The following is a 16,013-nucleotide window of genomic DNA, read 5'->3' on the forward strand; positions in this document are numbered from 1 at the left end:
TATAACCAAACAGATATGGGGCACCATTCACTTTTACATTTGAATTTTTCTAAGTGTCATCATTTAATGTTAATAACCAAACAGATATGGGGCACCATTCACTTTTAAGTTTAAATTTTCCTAAATATCATCATTTAATGTTTGTGACCAAACAGATATGGGGCACCATTCACTTCCATAGAATTATGATTCCTTAATGTCATCATTTAATGTTTATAACCAAACTGATATGGGGCACCATTCACTTCCAAATATTACTTTTCCTAAATGTCATCATTTAATGTTTTTAACCAAACAGATATGGGGCACCATTTACTTCCATAGAATAATTTTTCCTACTGTAAAATTCAAAGGTGCCCCAGATCTGCTTGATTACAAACATTTTCAAAATATCTTAATGTATGTTGTTTGAACCAACTTAAGGGCGACTTAATAATGCCAGAATGGTCATTTTTGGGTGAACTCTGCAACAAAGCTATACTTTGCCATTTAATGAAAGTGAATGGTGACCACAGCTGTCATCCAAATTTTTCAGTGAATAGCCACTTTAATGTCAATCCATTCCTCAGGGAGAAAGTTATTTTATGGATGATATGTTGTGCATCTGTAGCTTTTGTACCCTGTGCAGTTTACTGTATATCATTGCCATGACTCATTTGGATAATCAAATCTAGCAACAAAATCTATCTTCTTAGGTGGATGAATTTGCATTTACTTGAGTGACTTGTGTTTTAGGATTTAAAGACACAGTTCGTCCTACAGTTTAATAAATTGAATATGGGGCACCATTCAGTTCCATAGAATTATTTTTCCTAAATGTTATCATTTAATGTTTATAACAAAGTAATTACTTCTACTATAGAAGTCAATGGTGCCCCAAATCTGCTAAAAATGTTTGATTCATTTGTGTTGAGCAGAACAAAGAAATTAAACAATTTCTTGAAGCCAACTTGAAGGTGAGTAATGATGTCATTTTTGGGTAAACTATCCCTTTAAGCTGCACTTTGCCATTTAATGAAAGTGAATGGTGACCGTAGCTATCTTGCAAGATTTTCATTGCATAACAACTTAGATGTCCATCCATTCCTCTGAAAAAGTTATTTTATGGCTTTCAGAAAACTTGTGTGGGATGTTGTCCATCTGTAGCGTTTTGTACCCTGTATTGTTAGGTGGATAAATTTGCATTCACTTGAGCAACCTGAGTTTTTGGGTTTAAAGACACAATTCGTCCTACAGTTTAATAAATTGAATCAGAAAGAATTGTGCACCTCACAAACTGTACATCGAAACTCCTTTTTTACCAGACATGAAAGCGTAACCTATCCAACAAAGGCCTTTCGAAAATTAACAATGATCTGACTTGCCATTCCATCACTTTCAAATGGAGACGTGCTTTCATGTGTCTTCTCGGTCTTTGGCTTGGTCACATCAGGAGCACCCAGCCGCTTTGTAGTGCAACCTTTAGCACCCTGCAAACCACTAGGTCCTTTGTAGCCGGGCAGAGGTTCTCTTTGACAGGGGAAGTTGAAAGCGTTCGACATGAAGAGGGGATCTCCATGTTCCTGCTCTTTGAACTGAGCCGACGAAGTCTTCCTTGGATATGCCAATCCAAGAGCGGGGAAGAGAACTTGCGGAAAAACGAATTCACACCGTATCGCTTGTTTTGTTGCATTAGATGTCTCTGAATCATATTGGAGTCTACGCTTATTGCATGCATTTATTAAATAGCATTAAGAAGGTTTGCACGGTAAATCTAACCCGATTAGTCTTTTAGGCAATCCGTTTTTAAAACATAAACTGAACTGTTTCCTGTAAATGCCTGTAACCAATTTAAAGAATCCGTAGAAAGCATTAAATCCGATCTGCTCGCGCCGCCCGGGAGCATCAGAAGATGTCTCCTCATTGTCGCCTCATATTAAACCTGTGGCATTTTAAAAAAGCAATTGGACCCCTACTTGACCCCTCTGCTAATCATAGAGTGCTTGTCTGTCGCTCTAAGCGTCCGTTTGGGGCTCGGCGCGCTCGCTATCACCGCGGCCGCAGTCTTCAGGTTCACCGGGGCAATTAAAGGAATCAGTAGCAGGAATGAAATTTCATCTTATCTATCCAAATGTCAGCATCTAATTTAGTTTCCATCACGCAACTGCCAATCACTTAGAAGGGAGATTGGTTGCCTCAGCTTTTGCGGTAAAAGGTGGACACGGGTACAATAAGTAGATGCTTCACGTTCTGTTATCTCTTCTTCTGGCAGGGAGGTGGTACATCCGGGAAGGCTGGTTGAAGACAGTGCCCACTAAAGGTACGGAGGCCAAGCCCAAAATGTTCTTCCTGTTTTCCGACATCCTGCTCCAAGCCAAACCGTACAGTCCTTTGCACCCGACCAACGCGGGGAAGTTTGCCTGCCAGCGAGTCTACCCATTGAAGGAGTGCACTGCCGACAAAGTTTTTGGCCACACTAAAAGCCAAGGGGGACTTATCAGTGTAAGTGTATACCGTGATGTCTGTATGGACTAAATGAAGCATGCTCTGGTATTTAATAAAGGTTGTGTGTAGTTACTACGTTAACAATTTGATTTAGGTAAAATACATTATGACAGGGTTTCCCAAACTGGGGTTCATGAACCCTGGTGGTTTACGAGGGAATTGCAGGCTTTCCTTATTAAAGGGATACTTCACCGATTTAGCATTCAGCTTTGTATCTGTAGAAACCCGGCAGTATTACTGAATGACCATGTTTCCCTCCATCATTTCCCCCTGAGAGGAGAGATATCTGCATTTTGGTTCTGCAAAAAAGTCCTCCGATTATGTAATATGACGATTTTTGCATCATCGGAGGACTTTTTTGCAGAACCAAAATGCAGATATCTCTCCTCTCAGGGGGAAATGATGGAGGGAAACATGGTCATTCAGTAATACTGCCGGGTTTCTATACAAAGCTGAATGCTAAATCGGTGAAGTATCCCTTTAATCAATTACAATTAAATAATAAAATATATTTAAAAATAATAAAAAATTCTAAATGCTAACAAAAATACATATTTTATTTGTTTATTATGTGGCCATTACACAACAAATGTGCTATTGAATTATTTAAATATTTACTTAAAGGGGACATTTCATAAGACTTTTTAAAGATATAAAAAATTCAATATTTGGTGTCCCCAGAGTACACATGTGAAGTTTTAGCTTAAAATACCATATAGATAATTTATTATAACATGATTAAGGATTAGTACATTTTCTTCAAAAAAATCCAGACAATTTACCCACCACCATGTCATCCAAAATGTTGATGTCCCTCCCCGCCCACCAGAGAAAAAATTATGTTTTTTGAGGAAAACATTCCAGGATTTTTCTCATTTTAATGAACTTTAATGGACCCCAACACTCATCAGTTTTAATACAGTTTCAAAGGACTCTATACGATCCCAAACGTGGCATAAGGGTCTTATCTAGCGAAACGATTGTCATTTTTGCATTTTTAAACCACAACTTCTCGTCGTCTTCCGGTCATGTGACGCGCCAGCGCGACCTCACGTAATTGCGTAATGACATCGAAAGGTCAAGCATTACATATAAAAAATGCACATTTGTGGACCATTTTAAACAATAAACTGACACAAAGACATTATAGTATCATTCGACATACAACAACGTCGAAACGGTCCTCTTTCTCCACACTTTCGCATACGTCATACGTGACCTCTTGATGACGTATTACGTGAGGTCGCGCTGGCGCGTCACAAGACCGGAGTAAGACAAGAAGTTGTGGTTTAAAAGTGCATATTTTTATTTTTATTGCCAAAAATGGCAATCGTTTCGCTAGATAAGACCCTTATGCCTCGTTTGGGATCGTATAGAGTCTTTTGAAGCTGCCATTTTAAATTGCATTAAAACTGTTAAGTGTTGGGGTCCATTAAAATGAGAAAAATCCTGGAATGTTTTCCTCAAAAAACATAATTTCTTCTCAACTGAACAAAGAAAGGCATCAAAATTTTGAATGACATAGTGGTGAGTAAATTATCTGGATTTTTTTAAGAAAATTGACTAATCCTATAAAATTGCCACTTTGTAGGTGTGAGCAAAAATGTGCCGTTTTTGGGTGTGTCCTTTAAAATGCAAATGACTTGATCTGTGCACTAAATGGCAGTGCCGTGGTTGAATAGTACAGATTAAGGGGTGGTATTATCCCCTTCTTACATCACAAAGGGAGCCAAATTTTATTGACCTATTTTTTCACATGCTTGTAGAGAATGGTTTACCAGAACTAAGTTACTGGGTTGTCTTTTTTTTATTTCTAGGTTGATAGAAGCACTGGGGACTCAATTATAGCACTTAAACATAAAAAAGTCAGGTTTTCATGATATGTCCCCTAGAAATGTAGGTCAAGGGGGTTTGGCTGACAAAAAAGTTTGAAACCCCTGAATTATGGGAACTTGACTTCAGATGCAGTTGATTTTGTATTGTTCGTAATTATTTATAAAGAGTTCAATTTGTAAACTATTATGCTGCGTGGACACCTCAAGCACCTGTGTGTCGCCCGTCTCCTTCAATGAGGTCATTAGGAGGCGTTCCTAATTGTGGTTGTTTTAGTAATAGTTATAAACAAATGAGTAATCGTCCTCTCAGTAACTGACGAAGGACGGATTACATGAACTCGACTCGTTTATTTCCATTGGTAGTCGCTCCCTAAAGTCGCTCATCATTTGCATAAGGTTGAACGTTTTTTAACTTTGCCTCATAGCTGGACACTTCCTTTCGCCGATGATTACGGTTATTCGTGTCACCGGAAGTCGTCAAACTTTTTTTTGCGGTATAGGTGGCAAAAACGCGCTATTCGCGGGTAGTTGGATGCTTGAACATTTTGAGTCTATTTGCTTCATTCGTGCGTGAAAGCCTCACATGAAATTCTAGTTATTCGAGACATTCACACAGCAATTCGCTTCATGGGAGGGGCTTCTGCGACTCCGCCTGCTTCCTGTAATCACGTCACTACTACACCAACGTCCCGATTGGTTAACGCGGCTCGGAAATCCGCCAAAGTTCAGATTTTCCAACATCTGTACTGCGCGTTTCACACCATTTGCACCGCAGGATGCCTATTCGTGTCTTTGCATTGAATTAACATGTAAATCACTCGTGCTTGCCGCCTCTCCCGCGTCTGGTGTGAACGCCCAGTTAGAGTAACCAATCAGAGTTGGTGGACCTATACATTTATGTCAAGTATTCATATCCTGCTTCTGATCATTGATCATGGACACCAGATGGAGACTTGAAGATATGGGTCAAGATTTGTACTTTAATAAGAAATAAATGTGTAATTTCTTGCTGCTTATTGTAGTAATTATGTGTAAAGGGGTCATACCGTTAAAATCTGACCTTTCCATCTTTAAGTGTTATAATTGGAAAATGTGTAAAAGATCAACCAAGTAACTTAGTTTTGGTAAACCATTCTCTGCAAGCATGTGAGAAAAGAGATCATTGAAATGTGGCTCCCCTTGTGATGTCAGAAGGGGACAATGCCGCCTCTAAATCTGAACTAGCTGATCACGGCACTAAATAATTGACATCATTTGATTTCAACAAACCATCATCATTGCGATCAGTGTTTGCATTTCATCAGCTCATCTGCATTTTAAAGGACACACCCAAAAATGGCACATGTTTGCTTGCACCTACAAAGTGGCAATTTTTATAATTTTATAATAGATTTTATAATAAATTATCTGTAAGGTATTTTGAGGTTAAATTTCACATGTGCACCCTGGGGACTTATTTTGCATCTTAAAAAGTCTCATAATATGACCCCTTTAAAGATGCACAAAGATGCATATATTTCCCATAGGCACACTCTTTAACTCTATTTATTAAATCTGAACCGTATATCTCTCCCCACACAGATTGTTCTCAGAGCGATTCAATCTGCAAGTTAGCAAAAATTCAAATTTTTCTGCTTTGGCTAATGACGCGAGTTTCTCGTAAGGCTTCAAGTTTTAATGTCTTGACACTGCTTGATCTCTTTCCAGGTCTGCCGCTGTGTGACAAATTATATCTAAATGATCTCATGAAACATTCAGACGAACGTATCGCGCGCCACAAACCAGATGTTGTCATTCCTTAATCATTTGGTTATTTATTTTGTTTGTGAAAAGCGTACAACCACAATCACTACACCCTCAGAAAAGCTGTCACCAGGACGGTGCCCATTTGAAAAGGTCCTAATGTTTACCATTTAACTACAGATATGTATACCTTAGCGGTACTAATATGCACTTTGTAGGTACCCTTTTGAAAGTGTGCCGCCCCAGTGACAGCTTTTGTTCCTTTTTCTGAAAGTGTAACCAGTCAACAGATACTTAGTATTTCAGCTCTTAAAAGGGATGACATTTGTAACAGTAATTTACTTGCTTTTATGAATTATCTGTGCATTATAAATTGCAACTGCATGAATTTTAGTGATGGTTACTGTTCCACTTACTATGCAATTATTACTGTGCATTTATTTAGTTTGCCCAGGGCATCTGCCAAATGGGTGATTCTCACAAAATTCAGAAGGTGTCCAGCCTTAGATTTTTTTTTTAAATCCCTTGAAGCCAGTTTTTTTTGCACATATATAAGATTAAGGTCTGAACTTACTATAAACATTATTATTAGAGGATTTAAAAATATTTCCTATAGAATTATTTCAATTTTTTAGATTATCATCATTATTAAAAATTATCATTACCGCAACATGATATTACATTAAATATATGCATTTACAATATATGTAAATATATTACATTAAATAAATTAAATATAAGGATTTAAAAAATATTTCCTATAGAATTATTTCAATTTTTTAGATTATCATCATTATTAAAAATTATCATTACCGCAACATGATATTACATTAAATATATGCATTTACAATATATGTAAATATATTACATTAAATAAATTAAATATAAGGATTTAAAAAATATTTCCTATAGAATTATTTCAATTTTTTAGATTATCATCATTATTAAAAATTATCATTACCGCAACATGATATTACATTAAATATATGCATTTACAATATATGTAAATATATTACATTAAATAAATTAAATATAAGGATTTAAAAAATATTTCCTATAGAATTATTTCAATTTTTTAGATTATCATCATTATTAAAAATTATCATTACCGCAACATGATATTACATTATATATATATGCATTTACTATATATGTAAATATATTACATTAAATATATGCATTTGCACATATATAAGATTAAGGTCTGAACTTACTATAACCATTATTTTTAGAAGATTTAAAAATATTTCTTATAGAATTATTTACATTTTTAGATTATAATTATAAAAAATTATCATTACCGCAACATTATATTACATTTAAATATATGCATTTACAAACTCATGTTTCGGTAATGAGAACTAAAAATCTATCTAGGTAATATGACAAACAATATTTCAACTTTTAACTTTTGAAAATTTTAGTTCTTTGAGAGCTTAAGCAATGATTGAAAATTGTTGCGGAGGATGAGAAAAGTGTTCTTGGACACATTTATATTCCTTATTATTATCACTACATTTACCAATGCTCACCAAATACCACATGTTTCTTTACTGTAAATGTTTATAGTATAACATGCACTGAAGCTTTTTATTTTTTTATTATAAATATTTCCATGTCAAAGAACCCAAATCCAGTCATGGACACGTTGCTGTAATGACAATTTTCCTCTTAAATGTGGAAAAACAGCAAAATTGGTTTGTATGATGTCATTTGAAATCATGTGTACATGAAGAGATCTTTAGTATGCTTCTTATTTTGATACTCTTACTTTTATCAAAATGTTTCATGACACCATATAAGTCTAATTTCGCGAGAATCACCCAAATGCATTAATATAAGTTACAGTTTGGCTAACTTAAACCTGTAAGTATGTCACATGCATGGCCTTTAAAAAATCCAAATCAAAGCGAAATGTATTTTGCATGCTTGCAATCTGTTGTGATGACCCCTGTGGGCCTGTGAAGTCACTACAGTCTTTTAAACCTCACTGTTTGTTTGGCCAGTACTCATTGTCCCATATCTAGTAGTAAGCTATCATGTGTCATGTATTTTTTGAGGTGCACTGAATAACTAGATTCAAAGCCGCCCGCCTTGAAGAGCCCTGGGAAGATGCATCGCTCAATCAGATATGCTTTTCATCCGCTCTTCCGTTGAATGTATCTTCCTGAACCACTGTCTGTACCCGGCGCCCCTCCTCTCACATCCGCCGCGTATTATCTAATGGCTAGAAATGGCAATTCATTAGCCAGTTATCCCTCGGAGGATCCAAATGCATACTCGATAGCATTAGGTATAATTTCTCATAAGGACACATTATTGATCCGCGCTCCACGCGCCTCCCACCTGGACCGAAGAGGAAAGAGCCCGTCAGCAGTCTCGGGCCCCTCCCCGACCGGGCCGTGAAGAATTAAAGCAAAATTAAATTTGACAGCTGGAAATGCCATGGCAATCTATATGCAAAGTTTGAAAGTAGTAGTAGTAGTGGTGTGCTATGAAAATTTTTTCTCTCTTCCACTTGTCTAGATGAGAGAGTGTTTGTATTTAGATAATTATTTTGCCCCTTTTTGCCTTTCGTCTCGCCGCGGTTCTTTCCGACTCTTTCTTCCTCCTCCTCGAATATTATTCTGCATCCATGACTGATTCTCTTTGATGTATAAATAATCAAGTGAAATTATGTGAGTCGGAGAGGCTCCCCGCATCGCCGTTCTTATTATAAGTTAGTAATTTCTACCTAAGAGGGTCAGATTTCCTGACAAATCCCTAATTATCGCGTCGAAGTGGAATTTATTTGTGCGTAAACCGGGCCACCCGTTCCCCTAATACGGCGCTCCGCCTCGCCTCGCTCACCGAACTCAGTAATTAGATAATACTTCTGATGATGGCACGTTTGAAATCTTAATCTATTTAATACATAATGAAGAAACCACCCCCACCTTTCTTAAAATATAACCGTTCGGTTTACCAGGTGCTCATTACGATTCGGTCCCCAGCGGTAATAAAGATTAAAACCGATTATTGATATGCTGTCTGTAACCGCCGAGGGTTTCTCTCCACTCCTGCGGTTTCAGGTAAATGCGAAAGGTCATTTAATACTTTCAGGGCCCCAATTATAATCCACTCTAATGGCCCCCGCCGTAATTATTCGGAGGATAAAGCCCTCGCCTCTGTTTGGGGCTGGACGGTTTCCGTTGTCTTGTTTGACATGTGTAATCTAGCAGCGGAGTCTCCACAGTACGGATGAGCGATGGTAATTGCTGTTGATTCAGGGATGAGCCATCTGACGGGGGAGGAGAACATGGGCCGAGCTGGAAAACTTGTGCCAGATTCGCAGCTGAGAGCATCAACGGGCACATCTGCGCATCTTTGCTCTAGAATGCACGGCCGGGTGTTTTTCTTCCCGTTTTAGCCTATTTGGCATGATGGTCGGTTTTAGGTTTTCGTCTCATCGGTTGAAAGTAATGATGCTGATGATATTAAGCCTTCATCCTTGTAGGGCTGCACCCCAGACAGCAGACGACTCTGGGCCGGATCCACGCCGAAGTCAGCAGCTCTTGTTCAGATCTGGCCCAGAGTTGTTGTCTACTGTCTACAAAAATTGCCATATACCGTAACTTTCTAGATTGTGCGGTATGCAATAATGCTTAAAGTTAAATCAATTCAAATTATACTATTTTTAAGAGCTAAAAAATGTGTTTCACATTTTTTTGTGAGAAGAAAGCATTGCTTTTTGTGTCTCGCAAATCTCCATTCACTTTAAACTTTGACTATACATAATTTTTTGCAGTATTAAGATCATTCGGTTATTACAAACCAAAAGAAATGTGCATACTTTGATATACACGCATGTGATATTTCGGTCCAAGTTGGTAAGGCTGCTCAGTTATGTGCAAATTCATAATCGCTATTATATTGATAAAAATTATCTACAGTGGTTACTCAGTGGCTTTGAAAACATGCATTTATTCAACCTTTTTATTAAGTTAGTGTTGCAATAGGCTGCACGTGTCAAAGCAGTGTTGCCTTAAGCTTTGTTTATACTCGAGCTTTGCTCCGCAATGCAAGCCACGCACTCGCTGTTGCACTACTTTTTGAACCGCCAGGGGGCGATGCGAGCAATCAAGTCTAAAACAAACACAAAAAAGATGATAGAAATCGTCGTCCGCTGGAACAACCATGGTGCTTGTAACATCAGAGTTTGATAAATAAATATGAGAACATGAATAAAACAACAATCTCTTAAATATGTCTTTAATAAACATTATCATCTCATTATCGTTTTTACTAAACAAACAGTACAGACATCTTAAGGTTTGTATTTTATCCCTCGTCCTCCTAATACAAATGAAGAGTTTCGTTGCAAAACGAGATAAATCCATTTTTTTTAACATTTTTGTCAAAATTATTATGTTATCATGTTATTATTTTCTTTTATGGTGCTACTTAGCTGTATTTTTAAGTTATGAAGGTTTAAATCAAAACAAACCAACTGCAGTTGAATTGAAATGAATTGGAATGCACAACCAAAAAACAAGATTTCTGAACAATTAAAAAACGGTGTTTGCAACGAAACTCTTTAAATATAAGCCAAACATTCTGAATCATGTAAAAGAATTTGTGTTTTAAACTGCAAAGTGTCCATACTTTACTTCCAGAGTGTCAGATAAATATATACATTGTTTTGCTTGGATTGATCAAAGAGATACGTCACAGGCTTGCCTGCTCGAACAGAATCGCCTCGAGTTTGGTCATTTTCGGATGGGAAGCCACGCGCAAAGTTACAAAAAATGCCGTGCACACCTCCACGCAAAATGAGGTTAGGGTTAGGCCCACTCCACGTTGACGTCATTTTTGCCGCGCACACCAACGCGCCCGTGTGGACGCGGCGAGTATAAACATAGCTTTACAAACACATCGGTCCAGCTGCACGCAATTTATATTTTAACTCTTTCATCATCATTGACAAGTTATCCCGTAAATAAAGAGAAAACATTTGCATTAAAAAACGTGTTCCTGATGAGGTTTTATGTTAATCTGTAATACCGCGATTATCCACTAGATACCCAAAAACTGAAGCAAAAAAATTATTCACTAATTTTAATTGTTTTGATAATTGTTCTGAATCTGATCTGTAACAAAATTCCTTCACAAACATGCAATTATTTCAGCTTTTTGCTTAAAAAAAATATTTTTTAAGAGAAATACCCATATTTAAGAGTTTATAAGCAGAGAAAAATATATTGATAGGATGAAACGTTTTTTTTTTTTTTTTTTTGTTTACTGTTTGTTTGAATGCAGAGGGTCCGTTCTTTTATTTGTTATATTTGTATGTTTATATATTTTTAGAAGAAAATGGCTGGCGGGGGATGAGTTAATTGCACAATAATTGTTTTTCCTCGATTAGTTTTTGTAATTGTTTGAATTAAAATTGAAAAAAAAAGATTAATTGCACAGCCCTACTAGCTGGTTTTGTTCTCTTTCGTCACGTGTTCGCATCTCATGCCAAATTGTCCCCCTTTCTGCCACCCATTCTGCTGATGTCATAAGCCACACGAACAGTGCGATCAGTACATTTTTTTGTAAGAAGAGATGATGGACTGCTGGCACAATGATTTTTGGGGGTAAGACATCAACAAAGTGGTTTATTGGCGCCCTCTAGTTGTGCAGTTAAATTACATGCACAATAATGGAAGTCTAAAATTTGTGCATTGGCATTCGCTTTTATCCAAAGCAACTCTAAGTATCTTCAGACCATACGTTTGAATAGTGCAATCCTTGAATACAAACGCAGGACGTCATGCACCAGTTTTTTTTTTAAGAAATGTGTGAATACACAAACATTACAAGAAAAATTATAGAGCATTTCCAGTCTTTTCATGGCATTCCCACTTACATTTCTCACAATCTGAGCCCCCTGCCTTCATGTAAAAACCACTAAAATAAATGTGATGACTAACTTTTATATCAAATACTTTTATCAATTAATTCAATCAGAATAATGACATATTGGCATCATATTTACATCTAAAATGGCATTTCAGTTCTGTTTAATGACTTGCTTAATTAATGCATTTGCACAACAACTGCATTATGTTATAAATTAATTACATTTTAAATCCATTATAAAGTGTATTATTTAAAGTATATAAACAATGAAAATGAAATAAGTGAACAGTCACGTGACTGATTTTGATGTTCAGTGCTGCAATTTCAATAATGCTGTAATCTACACTTTGTTTATTTTCAACTTTTTTATTGCAAATAACTTTAAGGGGACATTTCACTAGACTTTTTTAAGATGTCAAATAAATTGGTGTCCACAGAGTACGTATGTAAAGTTTTATCTCAAAATACCACACAGATAATTTATTATAACATTTTAAAATTGACAATTTGTGGATGTGAGCAAAGATGTGCCGTTTTGGGGTGTGTCCTTTAAAATGCAAATGAGCTGATCTCTGCACTAAATGGCAGTGCTGTGGTTGGATAGTGCAGATTAAGGGGCGGTATTATCCCCTTCTGACATCACAAGGGGAGCCACATTTTATTGACCTTTTTTTACATGTTTGCAGAGAATGGTTTACCAAAACTAAGTTACTAGGTTTGACTTTTTCACATTTTCTAGGTTGATAGAAGCAATGTGGACCCAATTATAGCACTTAAACATGGAAAAAGTCAGATTTTCGTGATATGTCTACTTTAAAAATATGTTTATATAAAATTATCAGAGGAACACGTTTTTGCAGCTCATATGTGAGCATGTGATTCAGCACCCCCGTGAACGCTGGCGTTGTATCAAGATGAATCTAGAAATCTACTAATATAACGTCGAGACTGTCACATTTTATACACAGCGGAGGTTAACCGTACTGGGCACAAATATTGTGACAACGTTTTAATTCTTCAGATAGCAAAATGCTGCAGCAAGGAGTCTGCGACCGCACTTAGATGTTGATGACGTCTGCGCCTGTGCAGCTGCGTCTGCAGCGCCTGCCGCCTGAATAAAGTAAAATGATCAAACCCTACTGAAAAGTGACAAGGATGCATCACAGAACTGATAATATTGTGCATATTAAACAGATAAAAAGACAAGTAACAGAATACTGGATGCTTCAAATTTCATTTGGCTCAAACGTGGCACGTGCCCCCTCAGTTTGAATGGGCATGACACCTCTGACCTTGGTGTTGTCATTGACTACTTTTTAAATTAAAGGTCACAAATGCCTTATGTGTAGGTCAGATGTTTGACTCTACCAAAATCTTGTATTTCTCAACATCCATCACTTTCAATCTCTTCTCATAACTCAAACTCAAATGTTATGTTTTTTTTCTCCTCCAGTTGACTTTTGCCAGAGCCAAACTGCTGCTGATGTCGGACGACCAGGAGGATATTAATGATTGGTACCGTAGTATTTGCTTGGCCATTGGGTGAGTACAGCTCTATCAGACACATTTATCATCTCTGATTGGCAGGTTAACTATCACTGACATAGAAGGAGAAGTGGGAGGGGCCAGTCACATGGGACGGGCCTGGGTTAATTAGTTCATCACTCTGTCAGTGTGTTTAAGAGGGACAAACTGTCACCTCCGGGGGTCCTCATAGCGGGGCGCTCCTCACGCGTGGCCTCCTGCACAACCTTTAGGCTCAGGGGAGCACAATTAGAGACAGAGCTTAGACAGATTATGGTAGCTGAGGTCGAAGGTTATTGGTATGGGGAGGCACGCAGTGCATGTGTGTGCTTGAGGAAAAGATACGCATGCGTCATACCATCCCAGATGTTTTTGAGCCAGATGAGACAAATAATTTTGTATAAAAATTATCTCATTTATGTTCTTATATGGAGGGTCAACATGGTGCAAAAGTGCAAGTTATCAAAAAAACTAGTGGGTAAATAGACAGTTATGAAGTAAAACGAAATGTTTGTGAGAGGAAATAATTCGTATTTTAATCAATATGTTGCAAATACTTGAAATCATGCAGCATGGTAACCAAGCAGATCTGGGGTACCATTAACTTCTATAGTAGGAAAAAAAATATTTTAAATAATAATACATTTGTTTCTGTGTTGAAAAGGTTTTTCTGAACAACTGTTCCTGGTGCACTGTCAAATAAATTGTGAAAATATGTACCCCATCTGTCATTGGGGCGGTACCCTTTCAAAAAGTACAGCTTTGCACCTAAAGAGCTCATATTAGTACCTTAGATGGGTAAGTATTTGTACTAAAGAGAGGATTATTAGTACATTAAATATTCATAAAAGCTTCATATTCGTACCAAATGTATACATTGAAGAATGTTTGTAACCAAGCAGATCTGGGGCACCATTGACTTCCATAGTAGAAAAAAAATATTTTAAATAATATAATTAATCTTACAACTGTACCTGGGTGCACTGTCCAAAAATGGTGAAAACATGTATTACAGCTGTCATTGGAGCGGTTCCCTTTCAAAAAGTACAGCTTTGCACCTAAAGAGTTCATATAAGTACCTCAGAGGGGGTCTGTACTGCCAAAGAGAGCTTCTTAGTACATTAAAGGTACATAAAAGCTTCATATTGACACCAAATGAAGAGTGTTTGTAACCAAGCAGATCTGGGGCACCATTAACTTCCATAGTAGGAAAAATATATATTTTAAATAATAATATACATTTTTCTGGGTTGAAAATGTTTTTGTGAACAACTGTTCCTGGGTGCACTGTCAAATAAATTGTGAAAAAATGTACCCCAGCTGTCATTGGGGCGGTACCCTTTACAAAAAGTACAGCTTTACACCTAAAGAGTTCATATTAGTATCTTAGATGGGTAAGTATTTGTACTAAAGAGAGGTTTATTAGTACATTAAATATTCATAAAAGCTAATATTTGTACGAAATGTATACATTGAAGAATGTTTGTAACCAAGCAGATCTGGGGCACCATTGATTCCATAGTAGGAAAAAATATATATTTTAAAGAATATAATTTATTTTACTGGGTTGATAGGGTTTTTTGTGAACAACTGTTCCTGGGTGCACTGTGCTGGCAAAACATTGTGAAAATATGCACCACAGCTGTCATTGGGGCGGTACCCTTTCTAAAAGTACAGCTTTGCACCTAATGAGGTAATATTAGTACCTCATATGGGTACGTATTGGTACTAAAGAGAGTTTATTAGTATGTTAAAGATACATAAAAGCTTCATATTGGTATCAAATGTATACATTGAACAATGTTTGTAACCAAGTAGATCTGGGGCACCATTGACTTCCATAGTAGGAAAAAAATATTTTAAATAATATAATTAATCTTTCTGGTTTGAAAAGTTTTTTTGTGAACAACTGTACCTGGGTGCACTGTCCAAAAAGGGTGAAAATATGTACTACAGCTGTCATAGGGGTGGAACCCTTTCAAAAAGTACAGCTTTGCACCTAATGAGTTCATATAAGTACCTCAGAGGGGGTCTGTACTGCCAAAGAGAGCTTATTAGTACCTTAAAGATACATAAAAGCTTCATACTGGTACCAAATGTATACACTTAAGAATGTTTGTAACCAAGCAGATCTGGGGCACCATTGACTTCCATAGTAGGAAAAATATATATTTTAAAGTATATAATTTATTGTACTGGGTTAATAGGGTTTTTTTGTGAACAACGGTTCCTGGGTGCACTGTCAAATAAATTGTGAAAATATGTACCCCAGCTGTCATTGGGATTGGGGCGGTACCCTTTAACAAAGTACAGATTTGCACCTAAAGAGTTCATATTAGTACCTTAGAGGGGGTCTGTATTGCCAGAGAGAGCTTATTAGTACCTTAAAGATACAAAAAACTTCATATTGGTACCAAATGAAGAGTGTTTGTAACCAAGCAGATCTGGGGCACCATTAACTTCTATAGTAGGAAACAATAATATTTTAAAAATATAATAAATTTTTCTGGGTTGAAAAGGTTTTTTGTGATCAACTGTTCC

At 36.8% G+C, this 16,013-nt stretch overlaps 1 protein-coding gene across 1 annotated transcript in view; it reads left to right on the top strand.

The window, feature by feature from the left end:
- arhgef39 (Rho guanine nucleotide exchange factor (GEF) 39) overlaps positions 1-16,013 on the top strand; it is a 72,575-nt gene that overhangs the window by 48,800 nt on the left and 7,762 nt on the right. Inside the window, exons 8-9 of the mRNA XM_055190196.2 lie at positions 2,252-2,481; positions 13,402-13,490. Of these exons, the coding sequence (XP_055046171.2) occupies positions 2,252-2,481; positions 13,402-13,490 (319 nt within the window). The remainder of the gene's footprint in view (positions 1-2,251; positions 2,482-13,401; positions 13,491-16,013) is intronic.

This window comes from Misgurnus anguillicaudatus, chromosome 1 (assembly GCF_027580225.2).
Source record: "Misgurnus anguillicaudatus chromosome 1, ASM2758022v2, whole genome shotgun sequence".
In the NCBI taxonomy this organism is placed as follows: Eukaryota; Metazoa; Chordata; class Actinopteri; order Cypriniformes; family Cobitidae; genus Misgurnus; species Misgurnus anguillicaudatus.